We start from the raw sequence: 17092 nt of genomic DNA, 5'->3' as shown, positions 1-17092 counted from the left end.
AAAGTAGTGGATGTTAAGAAGAATTTGATGTTTCGCCTCTTATCCCACATTGGAGTTTTATGGGAAACAGGGTTTGGTAACAGTATTCTGAGTTTCAGTGGTATCCACTGTGGGTATTTTTTTAAGCCTAGTAATCTTGTTGACCAATAATATTTCAAATGGCAAATGGGATATTTAGGGCCTGGAGATTTTTCCAGAATTTACCGTGCAGCTGTCTTTTTCGGCCAATCAATGGGTATTTACTGAATGGTCAGGCTGTGTTTAGCACTCACCTACTTACCGTGCAGAACAAAGAAAGAGAAACTGGTTTCTGCCCTCTGGGAGATTTTGTTTATATAAGACAGATGAGGCGAAAAGTAGTAAAACATGAAATAGAATGTAAACCATAAGAGTATATGTGGGTCACTATAGCCAAAAGGTGGAAGCAACCCAATGTCCATCAACAGATGAAAGGATAAAGAAAATGTGGTACCTACATACAATGGAATATTATCCCACCTTATAGAGGAAATTCTGACACATGCTATAACATGGAGGAAACCTGGAGACATTATGCTAATTGAAAGAAGCAAGTCACAAAAGGACAAATATTGTATGATTCTACTTTTATGAGGTACCTCAAATAGTCAAGTAGACAAAAAACAGAATGGTGGTTGCCAGGGACTGGGGCAGGGTAGGTTGGGGGTACAGAGTTTCAGTTTGGAGAGATGAAAAACTCCTAGAGATGGATGGTGGTAATGATTACAGAACAATGTGAATGTATTTAAGGCACTGAACTGTACTGTGAAAAAATGGTTAAAATAGTAAATTTTATGTTTTGTATATTTTACCACAATAAAAAAATTTTTTAAAGAGCGTATGTATATATAATAAATTCAGACACATTTTCTTACATCCCCAGGATGGTTTCCCAGGCCAGAGAATCTCCCTTCTGCTTCCAGGCAGCCACATCATGACATTACATGAATCTTGTCTGTTAGGTGGCTTGAGGCCACACGTGGTACAGCTAGGTCCATTCCAAATTCCCTCTCCATTCCACCTTGCTTTTTCCTCTCCCTCTTCCCTTTTGATCCTCCCTCAGCTTTCCTCGTAACTCTGTCCCCTCTCCTCACATCTGACTCCCAGTCCCAAATCAAAACCAGTTCAGAGAAACTGGATTGCCGAGGCACCAGAGTCCAGATATGAAATTGTTTTCTATTTTGCTTGCAGTTCAACCTCTGTCCACATTCTTCAGAGAACCCAATTGTAAATTAAGCTGAATTCAGTTCACACAATCTATAATATAAACTCTTCCGAAATTCACATCTCCAAATTATTAGTGCCTTTATTCTATGACTCCTTCAAAAAGCCTTGTGATAATTGAGGCTTGACCCTATTTGACGACCGTGGGGTTAAAGCAGTTATGCTGGAGTTTCCCTGGTGATCCTGGGGGAGAATTCTGACTCTCTCCCTGTGCCCCTCTCTTCCAGTGCACTGCATCCTGTGGAGGTGGCTTTCAGAAGAGGACTGTCCATTGTGTTGCCTCAGAGAACAGTAAAACTGAAGACCAGGACCGATGCCTGTGTGATCACGAACCCAGACCCCTAGAATTCCAAAAATGCAACCAGCAGGCCTGCAGGAAGAATGCTGGTAGGTGAATGGCTTTGCTCAGGGGCACAGAGCTTTTCATAAATAAGTTGTCCTGCATGACTTGATTTGTGGGTAGTTTTAGTCCCCTTTTACAGAGCTAAGAATGTTAATGCTGAAGAGGCCAGCCAGCTCCCCTGGGAGCCATCTGTCTGATTCCGTGAATTTCGACATTAATTCCTTGAGGGATTATCTCATCCATTTTCCTAACTCAAAGCACGTTTACACTGACTTCATCCCACACAAATGAGAATCACTTCCATTTTTTCAAAGATTTCTGAGAAATGCTCTAACCTTTCTCAGGAAACCAGTCAAGTACTGAATGGACCTATCAATCTTGTACTGCTGTCTGAGGTCAGGTTCCATAGAAACAGACCCTGAGGTGCAAACTTGTGTGCAAGGGATTCATTCAGGAAGTGCTCCCAGGGAAGATAGCTAAGGGAGAGGGAAACAAGACAGAAAAGGGAGGAAGCACAGCTGGGCTGCCATCTCAGGCACATTCCTAGCTTCAGCCTGCTCCCACAGGGAAGCTCCAGGGTGAAAGTTATATCAGAGTTGTCTGCTCTTGAGGCCAACGAGCTGAGAGTTCACATACCCACACCTTTCAGCCATTGGCCAACAGCTACCCAGGGAAAGTGGATTTGCAGGTATTTAAGGCTCTTTACCAGTGGTAGTCTTTTTCCAAAGATTCTTAAGGATGAGAAGTAGTGAAACCTGCTGTTTATTAATCTGCTCCTACCTCCTTCCAAGCACTGAGGGCTGGCATTCAACAGAGACTGCTGTCAGAGTTAATATCCTGAGAAGAGTTTCCCTAAGGATTGTTTATTTACAAATCATGTATTTACTTAACAGATATTTGCTGGGCACTTACTTTGTGTTAAACATAATGTCAAACAAGGAACAAAATCACCAACCAGTGAGATACTGATCAGGGCAGTAAGGGTGTTATGACAGCACTTGGGAAGGGTATCATATGGAAACTGGGGAGAGGAGGGAAGGCCTCCAGAGGAAGTGAAGGATGAGTAGAGAGGTCAGGGGAGAGGTTCCAGGAGCAGCTTTCAGTGTCTGTAGTAAGTAGGAAGAAGATGATGTCATGGCATATGAGTCTAAATGCAGTACACAGTTCCAGGGGAGTTAGGAAACAGTAGGGCTAGAGGGGTAAGCTGCAACTAGAGGATAAAGAGCCTCATGAAGCAACGCTGATGAGTTTGGACTTTATCCCTAGGGCAGAAGGGAGCCATTCAAGTATTCCAAACAGGGGAGTGATGATAAGAAAGTCATGCAGGCTGCACTGTGGAAGACAGAGAAAGGAACCAGTTCAGAGACTACAGCTGCACCCCAAGCAGTTGTACGTGGCATGAACTAAGGCAGTAGAAGTGCAGATAGAGAGAAGTGAGTGGATTCAAGAGCTACTTAAAAGAGACACCTGACAGGACATTGTGCCGGGGAAAGAGGAGGGAGAACAAAGCCCAGATTTCCGACTTGGGCAGCTGAGTAGATGAGGCTACCATTCTGTGAGAGACGAAGCCCAGGGGTGGGTTTGGGAATGGGGAAAGGTAATGCATTCTGTTTGGGACATGTTTGTTGAGGAGCAGATAAATCATTTAGGTAGGAGTGGTCTGTGATTGGTTTTTACACAGGTGCAGAGGTCAGGAGAGAGGTGTGGGCTGGAAATCCTGAACACAGTGCGCTAAGGGGAAAATGCTTCAGGTCTAATGATCACATGCAACTTCTATCTGACCAACTTGCATTTGAGGCTGGCTGTCATTGACCTTACTTGAACCTCCAAACAGAGCTACCTAGGGCTCATTTTCAGAGGTATTATTAAGTTTTAGCCTCCCAGACTCTTGCTACTCAGTGTGGTCCCTGGACTAGCTGCACTGGCATCACCTGGGAGCTTGTTAGAAATGCAGGATCTCAGGCCTCACCCCAGCCCTACTGAATCAGAATCTGCATTTAAACAAGATTCCCAGGTGATTTGGATGCACGTTAAAGTTTGAGCAGCACCTTGTTCTATTTTTTAAAATTTTATTGAAGTATAGTTGATGTACAATGCTGCATTAATTTCTGTTGTACAGCAGTGATTCAGTTATACATTTACATATTCTTTTTCATAGTCTTTACCATCATGGTTTATCACAGGTTACTGAATATAGTTCCCTGTGCTATGCAATAGGAAGGACCTTGTTGTTTATCCATTCTATATATACTAGTTTGTGTCTGCTAATCCCAAACTCCCAATCCTTCCCTCCCCCCTCCCCCATGGCAACCACAAGTCTGTTCTCTGTGTCTTTGAATCTGTTTCTGTTTCATAGATAGGTTCATTGGTGTCATATTTTAGAATCCACATATAAGTGATATATGCTATTTGTCTTTCTCTTTCTGAATTACTTCACTTAGTATGATAATCTATAGGTACCCTCATTGTAGTTTTGATTTGTATTTCTCTAATAATTAGCAGTGATGAGCATCTTTTCATGAGAAGCACCCTGTTCTAGACCAAGGGGTCAATTTGGGACACTTCCTTTCATGTCATCTCATCACATTCTTTGGTACCATGCTTTTAAAATGCTGAGAGTATAGAATCCTTCTAAGCTGTGACTGTTTTTATATAATTGAGGCAGCAGCACAGTCTTGGTTGATCATGCCTAGTGTTACTGTTTTTTGTCTTTGGACGTACCACACGGCATGTGGGATCTTAGTTCCCTAACCAGGGATTGAACCCGTGCCCCCTGCAGTGGAATTGCAGAGTCTTAACAACTGGACCACCAGGGAAGTCTCTATTGGTTATTTTTAAATTATATATACATTGCACTGCCCAGCAATAAGACAGTTGAAGACAATTTTCAATCATCAAAATTGGGTTAAATGCATATCTGGTATTTTTTACATTGAAATCTCACACTGAAGAGATGATGACTAATGGTTAGCTGACAATGGATGTAAATAAAAATGAATTCCACTCACCAAAAATTATCAGGGCCACAAAAGGTAATTACAAGTTTCTCTCGAAGGCAGAGTCATGCTTACTCATATAGAAACAATAGGAAAGAGCAGCTGCAAGAAATTCCTTGATTTAAAAGAAGCCGACCACCCACCCTAACCCCTGTACCCTCTAAAATGCTTTGAAAATAAGCCATTCAATGCCCAGATTCTTCTCAGCCAGCCAGCCATCACAGTAAACATGCCCCCATGCCCAACTTGTAAAATCAGGTGTGAATTCATGTAAGGTTTGTTTTCCTCCAGGCCATTTTACTTTCTTTAGGTGCCATCTAAATTGTTAATGACTTAGAATCTAAATCAGAACTACTATTTCCATAGTGGGAGCTATAGAACTCTTTCCAAGCGTATGGGTTAAAAAAACATCAAAATATACAAACAGCTTATGAAGCTCAATATCAATAAAACAAACAACCCAATCAAAAAATAGGTGGAAGATCTAAATAGACATTTCTCCAAAGAAGACATACAGATGGCCAACAAACACATGAAAAGATGCTCAACATCACTAATTATTAGAGAAATGCAAATCAAAACTACATTGAGGTATTACCAGTCAGAATGGCCATCATCAAAAAATCTACAAACAATAAATGCTGGAGAGGGTGTGGAAAAAGGGAGCCCTCCTGCCCTGTTGGGTTTGTATCAATGTAAATTGATACAGCCACTATGGAGAACAGTATGGAGGTTCCTTAAAAAACTAAAAATAGAACTACCATACAACCCAGCAATCCCACTACTGGGCATATACCCTGAGAAAACCATAATTCAAAAAGAGTCATGTACCACAATGTTCATTGCAGTACTGTTTACAATAGCCAAGACATGGAAGCAACCTAAGTGTCCATCGACAGATGAATGGATAAAGAAGATGTGGCACATATATACAATGGAATATTACTCAGCCATAAAAAGGAACGAAACTGAGTTATTTGTAATGAGATGGATGGACTTAGAGTCTGTCATACAGAGTGAAGCAAGTCAGAAAGAGGAAAATAAATACTGTATGCTAACACACATATATGGAATCTAAAAAAGCGGTACTGATGAACCTAGTGGCAAGTCAGGAATAAAGACAGAGACGTAGAGAACAGACTTGAGGACACAGCAGAGTAGGGGAAGCTGGGACGAAGTGAGAGAGTAGCACTGACATATATACACTACCAAATGTAAAATAGATAGCTAGTGAGAACCTGCTGCATAGCACAGGGAGATCAGCTCAGTGCTTTGTGATGACCTAGAGGGGTGGGATAGGGAGGGTGGAAGGGAGATGCAAGAGGGAGGGGATATGGGGATGTATGTATACATATAGCTGATTCACTTTGTTGTACAGCAGAAACTAACACAACATTGTAAAGCAATTATACTCCAATAAAGATATTAAAAAACAAAGAAAAACAAAAGGGCAACATGCACCCCAATGTTCACTGAAGCACTATTTACAATAGCCAGGACATGGAAGCAACATAAATGTCCATCAACAGATGAATGGATAAAGAAGAAGTGGTACATATGTACACAGTGGACTATTACTCAGCCATAAAAAAGAACAAAATTGGGTCATTTGTAGAGACACAGTTGGACCTAGAGACTGTCATACAGAGTGAAGTCAGAAAGAGAAAAACAAATATCGTCTGTTAACACATATATGTGGAATCTAGAAAAATGGTACAGATGAACCTGTTTGCAAGGCAGAAATAGAGACACAGGTGTAGAGAGCAAATGTATGGACACCAAGGAGGGAAAGCGGGGGTGGGATGAATTAGGAGATTGGGACTGACATATGTGCACTGCCATGTGTACAAGATAGCTAGTGGGAACCTTCTGTATAGCTTAGGGAGCTCAGCTCAGTGCTCTGCAGTGACCTAGATGGATGGGATGGGGGAGGAGTGGGAAGGAGGTCCAAGAGGGAGGGGATATATGTATACACGTAGCTGATTCACTTCATCATACAACAGAAACTGACACAACATTGTAAATCAACTATACCCCAATTTTTTAAAAAGTCAAAAAAATTCATCCAGAAATATTTACTGAATATCAGCTATCTTCTAGGCATTATATTCATGATGATTAAAAAAACAAAAGCAAAACCCTTATGCACACCATTGTTGGGTTGTTGTTGTTGTTTAATTTGGGGAATGAGTGGTACAGAATGCAATAGAAAAATACAGAAAGTAATAAGGATAGTACTTAAAGTTGATACAAATAAACATTTGAGTCAGCAGACTTAAAATTTTTTCTTCCAGTTTTATTGAGATATAATTGACACATAGCACTGCATAAATTTAAGGTGTACAGCATAATTATTTGATTTACATACATTAGGGACTATCACAATAAGTTTACTGAACATGCATCATCTCATAGATACTAAATTAAAGAAATAGAAGTTTGTTTTCTTGTGATGAGAACTCTTAGAATTTACCCTTAAAAACTTTCATATATATTGTACAGCAGTGCTTATTATATTTATCGTGTTGTATATTACATCCTTAATATTGTAACTGGAAATTTGTGTATTTTGACTGCCTTCCTCCACTTCCCCCTCCCCTACACCCACCTCTGGTAACCACAAATTTTATCTATTTTTCTGAGTTTGTTTTTGAAGTATAACAACACTGTGTTAGTTCTTGGCACACAAGATAGGGATTTGATATTTCTATACATTTCAAGCTGATCACAATGATAAGTCAAGTTACCATCTGTTGCCATTCAAAGATATTACATAGTTATTGACTATATTCCCTACACTGTACATTTCATACCCATGACATTAATTTTATAACTGAAGTTTGTACCTCTTAACCTCCCTCACCTACATCTTTCCTCCCCCTACCCCACACCCCTCTGGCAACCACCTGTTTGTTCTCTGTATCTATTAGTCTGTTTCTGTTTGGTTTTGTTTTTTAGATTCCACAAATAAGTAATACCATGCAGTACTTGTCTTTCTCTGAGTTATTTCACTTAACATAATAACCTCTAGGTCCATCCATATTGTCGTAAATGGCAAGATGTCATTCGTTTTCATGGCTGAGTAATATTCCATTGTGTATATATATATACCACATCTTCTTTATCCATTCATCTGTTGATGGGCATTTAGGTTGCCTCCATATGTTGGCTAGTGTAAATAGTGCAGCAATGAACATAGAGGTGCATATATCTTTTCTAATTAGTGTTTTCATTTTCATTGGATAATACACTGGAGTGGAATTGTTGTATCATATGGTAGTTATATTTTTAATTTTTTGAGGAACCTCCATACTGTTTTCCATAGTAGCTGCACCAATGTACATTCCCACCAACAGGGCACAAGGGTTCCCTTTTTTCCACATCCTGGCCAATGTTTATTATTTGTTGTCTTCTTGATGCAAGCCATTCTGAAAGGTGTGAGGTGATATCTTATTGTGGTTTTGATTTGCATTTCCCTTTTCATAAGTGATGTTGAGCATCTTTTCATGTACCTGTTGGCCATCTGTATGTCTTCTTTGGAAAATTTCTATTCAGATCCTCTGCCCATTTTTTAATCAGGTTTTATGTTTTTTGATGTTGAGTTGTATGAGTTCTTTGTATGTTTTGGATAGTAGCCCCTTATCAAATACACTGTTTGCAAATATCAATTTCTTCTCCCATTCAGTAGGCAGCCTTTACATTTTGTTGATATTTTCCTTCACTGTGCAAAAGCTTCTTAGTTTGATGTATTCCCATTTGTTTATCTTTGATTTGTTTCCCTTGCCTAAGCAGACAGATCCAAAATAAAATTACTAAGACCAACATCAAAGAGCATACTACCTATGTTTTCTTTGAGAGGCTTTATGGTTTCCAGTCTTAGGTTTAAGTCTTTAATCCATTTTGAATTTATTTTTGTGCATGGTGTGAGAGAGTAGTCCAGTTTGATTCTTTCCCATGTAGCTGTCCAGTTTTCCTACCACTGTTCATGAAGAAGCTGTCTTTTCTCCATTGTATATTCTTCACTGCTTTGTCATAGATTATTTGCCCATATAAGAGTGGGTTCATTTCTGGGCTCTCTGTTCCATCCCATTGAACTGTGCATCTGTTTTTGTGCCAATACTATACTGTTTTGATTACCACAGCTTTGTAGTATAGTTGGAAATCAGGTCACGTGATACCTCCACCTTTGTTCTTTCTCAAGATTGTTTTGCCTATTTGAGGTCTTTTGTGTTTCCATACAAATTTAAGAATTATTTGTTCTAGTTCTGTGAAAAATGTCATTGGTATTTTGATAGGGATTGCCCTGAATCTGTAGATTTCCTTAGGTAGTATAGTCATTTAAACAATACTGATTCTTCCAATTCATGAACACAGGATATCTTTCCATTTGTTTGTGTCATTTTCAATTTCTTTTATCATTGTCTTATAGTTTTACAAGTACAGGTCTTTTACCTCCTTAGATTTATTCCTTGGTATTTTATTCCTTTTGATGTGGTTGTAAATGGGATTGTTTCCTTAATTTCTCTAATAGTTCATTGTTAGTTATAGAAATGCAACAGATTTCTGTATATTAATTTTGTAACCTGCTACTTTACTGAATTCATTGATGAGCTCTACTAGTTTTCTGGTAGCATCTTTAGGATTTTCTATGTTTAGTGTCATGTCATCTTCAAACAGTGACAATTTTACTTCTTCCTTTCCAGTTTGGATTTATTTTATTTTTCTGATTGCTGTGGCTAGGACTTCCAATACTACGTTGAATAAAAGTGGTGAGAGTGGACATCCTTGTGTTCTTCCTGATCTTAGAAGAAATGCACTAAGCTTTTCATTATTGACTGTGATGTTAGCTGTGGGCTTATCATATGGGCTTTATTGTGTTGAAGTATGTTCCCTCTAAACTCACTTTCTGGAGAGTTTTTTTTTTATCATAAATGGATGTTGAATTTTATCAAAAGCTTTTTGGCAGCTGTTGAGATGATCATATTATTTCATTCTTCAATTTGTTAATGTGGTGTATCATATTGATTGATTTGCAAATACTGAACCATCCTTGTATCCCTGGGATAAATCCCACTTGATCATGGTGTATGATCCTTTGAATGTATTGTTGAATTTGGTTTGCTAATATTTTGTTGAGGAGTTTTGCATTTGTCCATTTATGATACTGGCCTGTAATTTTCTTTTTTGTGATCTCTTTATCTGGTTTTGATATCGGGGCAATGCTGGCCTTGTGGAATGAGTCTGTAAGTATTTCTTCCTCCTCAATTTTTTGGAATAGTTTGAAGAGGATACATGTTACTCTTCTCTAAATGTTTGGTAGAATTCACCTATGAAGTCATCTGGCTCCAGGCTTTTGTTTGTTGGGAGGTTTTTTTTTATTATTATTGATTCATTTTTCATTACTGGTAATCAGTCTATTCACATTTGCTATTTCTTCCTGATTCAGTCTTGTGAGATTGTACATTTCTAGAAATTTGTACATTTCTCCTAGGTCATCCATTTCATTGGTGTATAATTGTTCATATAATTTCTTATGATCCTTCGTATTTCTGTGGTATCAGTTGTTACTTCTTTTTCACTTCTGATTTTATTGATTTGGGCCCTCTTTTTATCTTTTCAAAGAACCAGCTCTCAGTTTCATTGATCTTTATTATTGTTTTATTAGTCTCCATTTATTTATGCTCTGATATATATGATCTTTTTCCTTCTAACTTTGGGTTTTGTTTGTCCTTCTTTTTCTAATTCCTTTAGGTGTAATGTTGGGGTTTTTTTTGAGATGTTTCTTGTTTCCTGAGGTAGGCTTGTATGACTAAAATTTCCTTCTTAGAACTGCTTTTGTTGCATCCCACAGACTTTGGATCTTTGTGTTTTGTTTTTATCTGTCTATAGGTATTTTTTGATTTCTTCTTTTATTTCCTCAGTGATCCGTTGGTTGCTTAGTAGAATGTTATTTAGTCTCCACGTTTGTGTTTTTTGAAGTTTTTTCTTGTAGCTGATTTCTAGTCTCATATATTGTATTTGGAAAAGATGCTTGATATGATTTCAGTTATCTTAAATTTACTGAGACTTGTTTTGTGGCATAATGTGATCTATCCTGTAGAATGTTCCATGTACATCTTAAAGAATGTTTATTTGCTGCTTTTGGATGGAAGGTATATATATGTGTGTGTGTGTGTGTGTGTGTGTGTCTGTGTGTGTGTGTGTGTGTGTGTGTCTCCATTTGGTTTAATGTATCATTTTTTTTAAGGAAAAATTTTTTATTGAAATGGGTAATTGGAACTGGGAAAGAAGTGTGGGGATATTTATCTGTTTCTTTCATACATAGAGTGTGTTTGTGATTTGCAGTGTCTGAATTAAGGTTTCATTAAGATCTCACTTTCATCAAGAATAGGTTCATCTGAAGAAAAACCAGCCAACCAAAAGGAAAACCCTTAAATCACAAGATACCATTGCCAAAGTCAAAGAACATATGTGAAGTACATATTCTCTAGTCAAGCGGATCCATGCTGTGTTTTTTTTATTGTTTGCCACTTTATTATGCTTCTCTGATATTACATTTTTATAAATTGAAGGTTTGTGGCAACTCTGAGTTGAGTAAGACCATTGCCACCATTTTCCCAACAGCATTTCCTCACTTAGTGTCTCAGAGTCACATTTTGGTACTTCTCACAATATTATAAGCTTTTTCATTACTACTAAATTATGGTGATCTGTGATCAGTGATCTTTTTTTAGAGCTCTTATACTTATTTTTTTAAATTTTTATTTTATATTGGAGTATAGTTGATTTACAACGTTGTGTTTCAGGTGTACAGCAGGGTGATTTAGTTATACATATACATATATCCATCTTTTTCAGATTCTGTTCCCATATAGGTTATTACAGAATATTGAGGAGAGTTCCCTGTGCTATGCAGTAGGTCCTTGTTGATTATTTTATTTATAGTAGTGTCTATATGTTAATCCCAACTTCCTAATTTATCCCTTCCCCCCACCTTTTGCCTTTGGTAACCATAAGTTTGTTTTCTAACCCTGTGAGTCTGTTTCTGTTTTGTAAATAAGTTCATTTGTATGTTTTTTATATTCCACATATAAGTGATGTCATATGATATTTGTCTTTGTCTGACTTACTGTACTTAGTATGATAATCTCTATGTCCATATGATAATCTCTATGTCCATCAATTTTGCTGCAAGTGGCATTATTTCATTCTTTTTATGGCTGAGTAATATTCCATTATACGTATATACCACATCTTCTTTATCCATTCATCTGCTGATGGACATTTAGTTTGCTTCCATGTCTTGGCTATGGTAAATAATACTGCAATGAATATTGGGGTGGCTGTATCTTTTTGGAGTATGGTTTTCTCCAGATATATGCCCAGGAGTGGGATTACAGGATAATATGGTAGCTCTATCTTTAGTTTTTAAGGAACCTTCCTACTGTTCTCCATAGTGGCTGCACCAATTTACATTCCCACCAACAGTGTAAGGGGGCTCCGTTTTTTCCACACCCTCTCCAGCATTTACTGTTTGTAGACTTTCTGACAATGGCCATTCTGACTGGTGTGAGGTGATACCTCATTATAGTTTTGATTTGCATTTCTCTAATAATTAGTGATGTTGAACATATTTTCATGTCTTTTTTTGCCATCTGCATGTCTTCTTTGAAGAAATGTCTATTTAGATCTGCCCATTTTTTGATTGGGTTTTTTGTTTTTTTGATATTGAGCTGCATGAGCTGTTTGTATATTTTGGAGATTAATCCTTTGTCAATTGCTTCATTTGCAAGTATTTTTTCCCATTCTGTGAGTTGTCTTTTTGTTTATAGTTTTCTTGGTGGCGCAAAAGCTTTTAAGTTTAATTAGGTCCCATTTGTTTATTTTTGTTTTTATTTTTCTTACTCTAAGGGGTGAATCCAAAAGGATATTGCTGCAATTTATGTCAAAGAGTGTTCTGCCTGTGTTTTCCTCTAAGAGTTTTATAGTATCTGGTCTTAAATCCATTTTGTGTATATTTTTGTGCATGGTTTTAGTACATTCTCTAACTTCATTCTTTTACATGTAGTTGTCCAGTTTTCCCAGCACCACGTACTGAAGATACAGTCTTGTCTCCACTGTATATTCTTGCCTCCTTTGTTATAGATTAATTGACTGTAGGTGTGTGAGTTTATTTCTGGGCTGTATATCCTGTTACATTGATCTATATTTCTGTCTTTTTGCCAGTACCCTGCTGTTTTGATTACTGTAGCTTTATAGTATAGCCTGAAGTCAGGGGGCCTGATTCCTCCTGCTCTGTTTTTCTTTCTCAAGATTGCTTTGCCTATTTGGGGTCTTTTATGTTTCCATACAAATTTTAAGTTTTTTGTTCTAGATCTGCAAAAACTGCCATTGGTCATTTGATAGGGATTGCATAAATCTGTAGATTACCTTGGGTGGTATAGTGACTTTGACAATATTGATTCTTCAATCCAAGAACATGGTATCTTTCCATCTGTTTATGTCATCTTTTTTTTTTTTTTTCATAAGTATCTTACAGTTTTCAGAGTACCAGTCTTTTGCCTCCTTAGGTAGGTTTATTCCTAGGTATTTTATTCTTTTTTATGCAATAGTAAATGGGACTGTTTCCTTAATTTCTCTTTCTGATCTTTCTTTCTTTGTGTATATAAATGCAACAGATTTCTGTGTATTAATTTTGTTTTGTTTTGTTTTTTGACATCTTTATTGGAGTATAATTGCTTCACAATGGTGTGTTAGTTTCTGCTTTATAACAAAGTGAATCAGTTATACATATACATATGTTCACGTATCTCTTCCCTCTTGCATCTCCCTCCCTCCCACCCTCCCTATCCCACCCATCCAGGGGGTCACAAAGCACTGAGCTGATCTCCCTGTGTAATGTGGCTGCTTCCCACTAGCTATCTACCTTACGTTTGGTAGTGTATATATGTCCATGCCTCTCTCTCGCTTTGTCACAGCTTACCCTTCCCCCTCCCCATATCCTCAAGTCCATTCTCTAGTAGGTCTGTGCCTTTATTCCTGTCTTACCCCTAGGTTCTTCATGACATTTTTTTTTCTTAAATTCCATATATATGTGTTAGCATATGGTATTTGTCTTTCTCTTTCTGACTTACTTCACTCTGTATGACAGACTCTAGGTCTATCCACCTCATTACAAATAGCTCAATTTCATTTCTTTTTATGACTAATATTCCATTGTATATATGTGCCACATCTTCTTTATCCATTCATCTGATGATGGACACTTAGGTTGTTTCCATCTCCTTGCTATTGTAAATAGAGCTGCAATGAACATTTTGGTACATGACTCTTTTTGAATTATGGTTTTCTCAGGGTATATGCCCAGTAGTGGGATTGCTGGGTTATATGGTAGTTCTATTTGTAGTTTTTTAAGGAACCACTATACCGTTCTCCATAGTGGCTGTATCAATTCACATTCCCACCAGCAGTGCAAGAGTGTTCCCTTTTCTCCACACCCTCTCCAGCATTTATTGTTTCTAGATTTTTTGATGATGGCCATTCTGACTGGTGTGAGATAATGTCTCATTGTAGTTTTGATTTCTCTAATGATTAATGATGTTGAGCATTCTTTCATGTGTTTGTTGGCAGTCTGTATATCTTCTTTGAAGAAATGTCTATTTAGGTCTTCTGCCCATTTTTGGATTGGGTTGTTTGTTTTTTTGTTATTGAGCTGCATGAGTTGCTTGTAAATTTTGGAGATTAATCCTTTGTCAGTTGCTTAATTTGCAAATATTTTCTCCCATTCTGAGGGTTAATTTTGTATCCTGCAACTTTACCGAATTCATTGATGAGCTCTAGTAATGTTCTGGTAACATCTTTAGGATTTTCTATGTATAGTATTATGTCATCTGCAGGCAGTGACAGTTTTACTTCTTCTTTGCCAATTTGAATTCCTTTTATTTATTTTTCTTCTCTGATTGCCGTGGCTAGGACTTCCAAAACCATGTTGAATAAAAGTGGTGAGAGTGGACATCCTTGTCTCATTCCTGATCTTAGAGGAAATGCCTTAAGTTTTTCACCATTGAATATGTTGTTAGCTGTGGGTTTGTCATATATGGCCTTTATTATGTTGAGGTATGTTCCCTCTATGCCCGCTTTCCAGAGAGTTTTTTTAATCATAAATTGGTTTTGAATTTTGTCAAAAGCTTTTTTTGCATCTATTGTGATAATCATGGTTTTTATTTTTCACTTTATTAATGTGGTGTATCACACTGATTGATTTGTGGATATTGAAAAATCCTTGCATCCCTGGGATAAATCCCACTTGATCATGGTGTATGATCCTTTTAATATATTGTTGGATTCAGTTTGCTAGTATTTTATTGATGATTTTTGCATCTTTGTTTATTGGTGGTATTGGCCTGTAATTTTCTTTCTTTTTTTTGGGGGGGGGGGTGGCTATCTGTCTGGTTTTGGTATCAGGGTGATGGTGACCTCATAGAATGAGTTTGGGAGTGTTCCTTCCTCTAAATTTCTTTTTTTTTTTTCTGTATGTGGGCCTCTCACTGCTGTGGCCTCTCCCATTGTGGAGCACAGGCTCCGGATGCACAGGCTCAGTGGCCATGGCTCATGGGCCCAGCCGCCTCGCGGCATGTGGGATCCTCCCAGACCGGGGCACGAACCCATGTCCCCTGCATCAGCAGGTGGACTCTCAACCACTGTGCCACCAGGGAAGCCCCTCTAAAATTTTTAAAAATAATTTTAGAAGGATAGGTGTCAACTCTTCTCTAAATGGGTAGGGCCAGGTCTTGGCATCAAAATGGGGGCCTACAGGACAACTCACACTAGGGAGTACTCCCCAGTACCTTTGCCACCAGTGTCCTTGTCCCCACAGTGAGCCACAGCCACCCCCCCCCCCACCTCACCAGGAGACCCTCCAAGCCCAGCAGGTAGGTCTGGCCCAGGTGCCTATGAAGTCACTGCTTTTTCCCCTCGGTCCTGGTGCACACGAGACTTTCTGCGCACCATCCAAGAGTGGAGTTTGTTTCCCCCATTCCTGTGAAGTTCCTGCGATCAAGCCCCACTGGGCTTCAAAGCCAAATGCCCTGGGGGCTCCTCCTCCCAATTCCAAACCCCTAAACTGGGAAGCCTGACATGGGGCTCAGAACCCTCACTCCTATGGGAGAACCTCTGTGATATAATTATTTTCCAGTTTGTGGGTCACCCACCCAGCAGGTTTGAGATTTGATTGTATCACAGATGCACCCCTTCTACCAACTCATTGTGGGTGGCTTCTTCTTTGTTTTGGAAGTAGAATATCTTTTTTGGTAGGTTTCAGTCTTTTTTGTTGATGGTTCACAGTTAGTTGTGATTTTGGTGTTTTCTTAAGAGGAGGTGAGCTCAGGTTCTTCTACTCCACCATCTCGTCCTTGGACCCTGTTCCAATCTGTGTTAATGTGGTCCGTGAACCAGTAGCATCAGCTTCCTCTGGGAGCTTGTTTAATGTACCATTTAAGGCCAGTGTTTCCTTATTGATTTTCTTTCTGGATGATCTGCCCGCTGATGTATGCATGGTGTGAAATTCCCCTACTATTACTGAGTTACTGTCAATTTCTCCCTTTAATGTCTGTTAATATTTGCTTTATGTATTTAGGTGCTCCCTATGTTGGGTGAATATATATTTACTTTTGTTATATCGTCTTCTTGATTTCTTGATCATTGTATAATGTTCTTTGTCTCTTGTTACAATCTTTGTTTTAAGGTCTATTTTGTCTGATACCTGTATTGCTACCATGGCTTTCTTTTCACTTCTATTTTCGTGGAATACCTCTTTCCATCCCCTCACTTTCAGTCTGTGTTTTTAGATCTGAAGTGAGTCTCTTCTAGGCATACAGGTTTTGTATTTGTATCCCTTCAGCCACTCTATGTCTTTCAATTGGAGCATTTAGTTCATTTATATTTAAAGTAATTATTGATACATATGTACTTATTGCCATTTTTAATTGTTTTTGTAGTTCTTTTTTGTTCATTTCTTTTCTTCACTTCTTTTGATTTGTTGACTATCTTTAGTGTTATATTTGGATTTCTTTCTCTTTTTTGTGTATCTATGATAGATTTTTGGTTTGTGGTTACCATGAGGTTTATATATAGCCATATATATATAATTATTTTAAGTCGCTGATCTCTAAGTTCAAATGCATTTTAACAACCCTGCATTTTTACTCCCCTCTCCCATGTTTACTGTTTTTGACATATTTTATATGTTTTTGTTTTGTATATCCCTTAACTACTTATGTGGATATAGATGATTTTACTACTTTTGCCTTTTAATCTTTCTACTAGCTTTATACACGGTTGATTTATTACCTTTATTGCATATTTGTCTTTACCACTTAAATTTTCCTTTTATAATTTTCATGTTTCTAACTGTGCCATTTTCTTTTTCACTTAGAGAAGTTCCTTTTAGTATTTCTTGTAAAGCTGGTTTGGTGGTGCTGAATTTTTTAGCTTTTGCTTGTCTGTAAAGCTT

General features: G+C 38.0%; 1 protein-coding gene across 1 annotated transcript in view; it reads left to right on the top strand.

Moving 5' to 3' along the window:
• The window catches only part of ADAMTS12 (ADAM metallopeptidase with thrombospondin type 1 motif 12), a 374445-nt gene that overhangs the window by 349914 nt on the left and 7439 nt on the right, over nucleotides 1-17092 (top strand). The window contains exon 22 of the mRNA XM_033852779.2: nucleotides 1470-1629. Within this exon, the coding sequence (XP_033708670.1) occupies nucleotides 1470-1629 (160 nt within the window). The remainder of the gene's footprint in view (nucleotides 1-1469; nucleotides 1630-17092) is intronic.

This window comes from Tursiops truncatus, chromosome 3 (genome assembly GCF_011762595.2).
Source record: "Tursiops truncatus isolate mTurTru1 chromosome 3, mTurTru1.mat.Y, whole genome shotgun sequence".
NCBI classification, from domain to species: Eukaryota; Metazoa; Chordata; class Mammalia; order Artiodactyla; family Delphinidae; genus Tursiops; species Tursiops truncatus.
This window is presented reverse-complemented; position numbering and strand designations above follow the sequence as displayed.